This window comes from Triplophysa dalaica, chromosome 2, assembly GCF_015846415.1.
Source record: "Triplophysa dalaica isolate WHDGS20190420 chromosome 2, ASM1584641v1, whole genome shotgun sequence".
NCBI lineage: Eukaryota > Metazoa > Chordata > Actinopteri > Cypriniformes > Nemacheilidae > Triplophysa > Triplophysa dalaica.
Genome location: NC_079543.1, coordinates 24,912,589 through 24,919,697, shown reverse-complemented (window position 1 = coordinate 24,919,697; position 7,109 = coordinate 24,912,589). Strand labels below are relative to the sequence as shown.

The 7,109-nt window shown below is 41.4% G+C and overlaps 1 protein-coding gene across 2 annotated transcripts; it reads left to right on the top strand.

The window, feature by feature from the left end:
• Nucleotides 1-81: 81 nt before the first annotated feature.
• On the top strand, nt 82-6,125 carry uncx4.1 (Unc4.1 homeobox (C. elegans)). 2 transcript variants are annotated; one of them, XM_056772704.1, is made up of 3 exons: nt 82-2,570; nt 3,262-3,437; nt 4,823-6,125. In XM_056772704.1, the coding sequence occupies exons 1-3, from the start codon at nt 2,312-2,314 to the stop codon at nt 5,792-5,794; spliced, it is 1,407 nt and encodes a 468-aa protein (XP_056628682.1). In that variant the 5' UTR covers nt 82-2,311; the 3' UTR covers nt 5,795-6,125. The 2 variants fall into 2 exon arrangements, with proteins under 2 accessions (XP_056628682.1, XP_056628674.1); XM_056772696.1 differs by having other exon boundaries at nt 3,247-3,437.
• Nucleotides 6,126-7,109: the final 984 nt, after the last annotated feature.

Below are 7,109 nucleotides of genomic sequence, written 5' to 3'. Positions count from 1 at the left end.
TTTTAAAGCATTTTACAAGCTGGGAATCAGAAGTGTTGCACTGTTTTCCAGAATATCATTTTTTTAATTTCTCTACATATATATTAATCCAAAAAAATATTTTTTACAAACTTGCACACAAATTTTATGTTTTTATGGCTGTACAGATTAAGTAGTGAAAGTGTGATACGAGTGAGCAAAAACTCGCACAACCCTTCACTCGCGTGCGTCCTGTTATCAAGTTAATTAAAGATTGCGCATTTACTCTGTCACACGGCCGGATTATACACAACTGGCGCCTTGTACAGCTTCATAGGGCCGCGTGTCAAGGGCTGTCTGGGCAGGAGCCGCGTGCGTCTAGCGGCTCCATCATGCTCAAACGTGGAGGGGTGCCCTTTCAGGGACCGGCTTACAAAAAGCAAACGACAAGAAGCCAATTATGGGACTTAAATGTGGGGGAGGGACATATTGTAACGATTTCCATAATTCTGTATGCGAGATGATAAAATGTTTAGGAATAAGAAGTGGAGGAGAGAGATACAAGCATCAAACAATCTCTCACGCAGGAAACACGCGCTTTGAAAACGAGAGAGGCCCCTTTTTGAAAGTGCTGAACACATTGAAATGCAGAGAGGCGGCCAGCCAACAGACTGCAGGGTCAAGTGACGAACGGATTATATGCTTCTTCTTAATAATATTAATTAAACAATTTGCATGCTAATAAGGTAACAATTATCGTGCCTCTCTGTTGAAAGATTTAGGTTATTACTACACGCCATGCGGGTGCCACTGAGGGTCAGCGCGAGCGAGCGAGTGGTGAGAAATTTCAACTCAAATTAACATTCTGGCAGCTGGAGAAATTGGATAAATAAAGTGGAATTAATTCCCGGTAATGGAGAAGGAGAGCAGGGAGAAGGAAAGGCTCGTGTCCTTTACAGAACTGATTACCATCCTGTATTCAGAACCATGCCTCTGTTTCACACGTGTACACACACACGCATACACACATTTTCCAAAGAATAAACAGACATGTAACTCCGTAGACACACTAAGAACGTAAATAATTTTTTTAGTCACATTACTTTGATACATACTTGTTATTCAAAATGATCGTTAACTTATTATTTTTCGAAAATACCCAACATTATAGGCCTATCACGTGCCTATTATCTATATATAGTCTGTAAACGAATCTTTAGATAGGCCTACAAAACCTGCTATACTGATTTAAAAAAGCCTTCATATTTGCTTTCACGACCACAGAAAATGATAATAACCTGCTTTACTCGATCTATAAAAAAGATCATGTCCCCGTGTTGATAATGCCAATGATATATTTATTTTACGTCTCATAATCTTTGCACAATGGATTAATAAATCCTCCTACAGCCAACTCCCATCTGTGAATATGATCAGTAAAAGCATAATTGATTACATACACAGAATGGCTTAAATGTGACAGTGATGAATAGCAGAGGTGAACGATGTTAACACAGTTTTCTGAACTCTGCACGCCAATAATCAAACAACTGCAAAAAAGTTAAAACATTTTCTAGTATTTTCTTTATCAAACATTTTTATTACTGTCAGACTTGCTTGTCTTTTCAACTTTGTGGAGTTACGGGAATTACTTAAAATGAGTTTATATTCTCTATGAGAAGCAAAGATGAGCTTGTAGTTTTAAATACATCTTGACAGCTCGCAACAGGGTGGGCGATAATGCTTCGTGCGTTAGGATCGCTCTATTCGGCCACGATGCCGTTGCGTAATAGTAGGGCATCATTTTACGCATTCACAGAGAGCCTGACATTCATTGAACAAGATCAAATAGGCGACTCTGACAACAACGCGTCCCAACAACCAAACGTCCAAAGCGCAAATGTGGTCATATGATCAAAATAAGCCATTGAAACAGCACTGTGTGTTTGTGTAGAATTTGGTCAGGAATCAATCAATCTGCCGGTTTCGCCTCCTCCCTCCAGTTGTGATGTCTCGTGTCGTGTTGTGACAGCGCCGGTATTGTTTATTGAGGTAGATGTCAGGTATAATTAGCAATCGATATGGAAAACGTTTTGTGTCGTGTGCCTGACGTCACCGACGAGCGACGTTCCCCATTGGTGGCGAATTCCCCAGCGCGAGAGCTGGTTATTTGGACAAGGGGAGAGTTGATGTTTACAAAGTAGGAGAGAGCAAAAAACCTATACGCCTCACTCGGTCTCTTTACTTCTCGTTCGGGAGCGCAAAGCATGTGCACTCTCACCGCTCCACGGCTGCCGCGTGCGCTCTGAGTTGGAGCTTGTTGCCAGACGCGCTTCCCTGATCCGGAGATACAATGATGGACAGTCGGATCCTCGAGCATCCTCATGCCCAGTTTGGAGGCTCTTTGGGAGGCATGGTTGGAATGGGTTTTCCTTACCACCTCGCCCATCACCATGTTTACGATCTTTCCGGACACCAGCTACAGGCGGCCGCTATGCCCTTTTCCATAGACGGATTACTTAACGGATCGTGCTCGGCGTCTGTTGCAAACTCAAACCCGTTGCTCGGATCTGGTTGTCGCGTTAACGGGGATAGTCAATATAAACTCAGCGGTAAGATGATTATTATATATTCGTTATCTAGCTTGAATATAGTAAAAGTAACAGTTGCGTATTTTGCATTGTACACAGTTTGCTGGTAAATATAAAAAAATTAGGCCTGTCTCGGAAAGAATATGAAACTTATTTCTTCCCTTGACATTACGCTGTCGAATTAAAAATTATGATTTCTTAGATTTATTATATGCAGATAAACTTTAAGGATCGATTATTAAAATAAAATGTCGTGATTATTGTGCTTTGGTTCTAACACTTTGTATATTTTGTTATTGTGGTAAAATCCTTGGGAGTTTGCGTGTTAATCTAGATTTTAAGTCAAATCTATAAATTAGTAAAAAGGGCACACATTATTATAACACCTTATATAAACAGTGTTAATCATTTATAAAAGAAACAAAAAGCCCTTGCTCCTTGTTTTATTTTAGCAAGCTATCTTTTAAGCATCCAAGTTATCACAAGATTTATACTTTACAGTTAGCTGCCAAAAACATTCAGCTAACTGCATTCATGTGAAATATTTCATGATATCATTTTATTTTCCCACAATTATGATATTATTAATGTCTCCAATCTATGCAATGTTTATGAGTTGTTTCTATCTACAAATAGACATGTAGGCTAGACATTTCCAAGCAGAACTGCAAGTGTGCATATGTGCATGTCCTCACAGACTCTGTGGTCCTAGATGCCGGAGACCCCGACAAGGAAAGCCCTGGTTGTAAAAGAAGGCGAACGCGTACAAATTTTACGGGCTGGCAGCTGGAGGAACTAGAGAAAGCGTTCAACGAAAGCCATTATCCGGACGTGTTCATGCGCGAGGCTCTCGCGCTACGTCTAGACCTTGTTGAGTCACGTGTTCAGGTAAATTATGTTTTTATGGTTGTTTATCTTTATGATGATGGCTATTCATTATTAAACAGATATTAAAAATAATTTGCAGCTATTAAAGCTATTCCACTGTTAATGCACTTATTTTAATACTTGCTGAAGATGATGGGAACTACGATTTTAAATGCATAGCTTGAAGTCTTATTTACCTTATGGCAGCAGGAAAAACAGGTGTTGTTTAATAATGCTAATGTTTCAATAATAATTATTGGACCACAATAAACAATTAATTAATCACAATTAAAACTGTTTGTATAAAATAATGCTGCACATTTGAACGTATTTGTATAGTCTACTTTAAATAAGCAGATTATTATAACACAGTTTGGTCATTTTCTTTGATTTATATAAATATAATATTATAAATATTAGCAATCTCTTACAAAATAAATATAGGTCAGTGGGTTGATAACCTAACTGTAATCTTTCGATATGCCGCCTTTGTCTGCATTTTCCTTTTTGTAGAAACTCGACACTGGATGTCAAACAGTCTTCTTTGGGAAGCCGAAGGCTTAGCTTTGTATTATTCGTATTCCTTTAGGAAGATTAGGGCGCTTTATCGTGAGGTTTGTGTACCCACAGATTTTCGCGACATTAACATTTAATGTGTATACACGGCTATTGTCCTGTACAGCCTCCATGGCTGTATGTTAGTGTGCTAGTGGATGTAAACTCTGGTGTTATCAGCGCTGAACAGACGGCAGTCGCCATGTGAGGGGCCTGAGTGTGAGGTGCGAGCCTGCTGCTCTCTGCCTCTCGCGGGCCAAATTTGTCCTGGCGCTTATATGCGCCCAAATGAACTTCGGGGGAACAGGCCCAAATTAGCCAAGCAAGATGCAAGCTAAATTGAGAGAGGGAGCCATTACATTGAATCAATTGACAATTAGGGCAAGTGCATGAGCTCCAGTCTATAGAAAATGATGACAGCGTTTCCAAGTCGTAGCCAATCTCATGTCAATAGAAGAAAAATGCAGGTTAGAGAAACTAATAATTCCATTCCATTCCATTTTCTACCGCTTATCCGAACTACCTCGGGTCACGGGGACTAATAATTTTGTTAGAAAATATTAATTGCTGTCTAAATATTTGTTTTGTTCCAATAGTCAACTTATGCATATTTCTGTTGTTTTTAAAATATAAACAGAATCGAATAAATACAAGTGCTTCACTATATATTAATTACATGATATGTTGTGATTAATAGACACTGTATTGACAAAACAATATCGTGAGAATATTACACAATATATAATAAGGATTTAGATGTTGATTTCAGGTGTTTGCCAGATTCATTTTGTATTAATTTTATTCGGTTTGTTTCTATGCTCACAGCTTATTAAAAATGATTTGCTTCATAGGTGTGGTTCCAAAACCGACGAGCAAAATGGCGCAAAAAGGAGAACACCAAAAAAGGCCCCGGTCGACCAGCGCACAACTCTCAACCGACCACATGCAGCGGCGAACCGATGGACCCAGAGGAAATTGCACGACGGGAGTTGGAGCGCTTGGATAAGAAGAGGCGCAAACAGGAACGCAAACTGCTCAAGTCCCAGAACAAGCTTTTAGCAGGTGAGCTCTTTCATACGCCCGGATCTGACAGCGATAGCGGAGTATCGCAGAGCACAGACAGCGAATCAACTCAGTTCTGCGGAACCCAGGCCAGCGCGCACCGACAGCCAACAGAACATACCTGTGACCAAATACGGCACCAAAGATCCCCCGGTCCAGAGTCAGCTGAGCCTATAGACTCCACACGGAACTCTGCCCTGTGTCGTTCCAGTGGCAACACACGGGCCTCCACGCTTCAGAAACTCAGCCCGTTTAGTGTGGAAAGTTTACTAGCCGACTCCAGTCCCCGGAGGAAAACCCTTCTGGATTTTTCTCAGTTGCCGCCGCAGCGATCGCTGATCGGTAAAGGCCATTTCCTTCTGTATCCTATTACTCAACCGTTGGGTTTCATCGTACCACAGACAGCGATGAAAACGAATCAGGAATCAGGAAACAACTGTTCTACCATAGACATCTCAAACCTAGACCAGCACGGGTCTGGACAAGTTATAAAAGACAACAATCACCTGCGTAAAGACGCAAGTGGGGAGGGGCTCACAGACGGCGAGTTGCAAAGAGAAAGTCAAAACTCTCCAATGCAAACGACTTGTTTAGCTGTGTCGAATTCACCCCAAAAGGAGTTTGCAAACGAATCCGAATCCACTGTCACGAACTGTGCCCAGAAAGAAAGCACCTCGCCCGATCTGTCCGAAAGTTCGGACGCCAAAACGTGCAGTTCCGCGGACACAAAAACCGACGGAGAGGACGTTGACATGGACTGACATTTAACAAGTGGAGCCAAGTTGACCTGTCACAAACCCAAAGCTGATCATGACACGTTTTTGTACACAACACTGTTTGAATTAGTTTTTATACTTTTCAGAAATGGATATTCTTTATTCAAGTCGACTTTTTTATTTTGGCTTTAATGTCTGTTTCCAATTCAGCAACAATGCTTACTTGATGGAACAAGTTGGCCCATGAGCAGGATACAAAAACAACACAAATCCTCAAACGCTGTATAAATGATAAAGTATCGAAGATATTTATATATGTAACATTTTGATAAGTAATAATAATAAAAAAAAACATTGTGAAAGAAAGATCTTTTATTGCCACCTCGGTGCTCGCCTGTCTGTTTTGTTTATCGTTTTAAGTGGGGGACAGTTCTGCAGGCTCGTGTTTATTGCTTTAACAAATTCATTCATTCAAAACCTCCAGTTGAAATGAGGTCTCACGCCGCGGGCGGTAGGACCCGGTCAGCTCCTGTGGAGTTTTGATATGAAAGTAATTATTTTCCCGGTGGCGGCTGGGAGGATACGTTTTTTTTCTGTTAGCCTGAAGGGTTATTATACATTACCGATTCCAGCGATATGAAATCACATAAACTTCCAACAATAATAGAATTAGCATGAAAGGCTGGCGAGTCAGATTGAAATGGGGAAATAATAGCCCAAGCAGCTGCGCGCGTACGCGTGAGCTTGGATGCGTGTGTGCGCATCTCGAGCGCATTGTGTGGAGAGGCCGGGTGATTCGTGGGGCGGAATTTTCATGAGGCGGGCCTGTCAGGGCACGCGTGGGCGCAATATTAAGATAGATGTGAGATGATACCCCTCATTGTTCTGTCGCGTACATTGATGTTCCTGCCTTATCGGCCTATTGATCATGTGTCGCTCTGTAATAGAACAGTCCCTCGCTCTCTCTCTCTCTCTCTCTCTCTCCCCACACATACACACGGACCAATTTACTCTAATAGCGTTATCTAGGGTCAAAAACTCACTGAGCATCTGCACTGGAAAATATTAGAGTGACATAAGTGAATTCATGAACGCATTGAGATGAAGCAATGTCCATGTCAAGGAGTTAGCACGCGGGTAAATTTAGAGTCTAAACGCTTTTCCTCATTTTGCTTAACACACAGAGTCTGCACAAATGGACGGTATTTTACAAACGTGGCACCACCGCCAAGACCCCTCCGGTCATCGAGCCCCTTTGCAGATAAATTAAAAGTAAACGGAGAGGCCCGAGCCTTACCCTTTGAATGACATCTATACCGGCCTTAATAACATTTACATAATTTCTTATTTCGGTGACTGC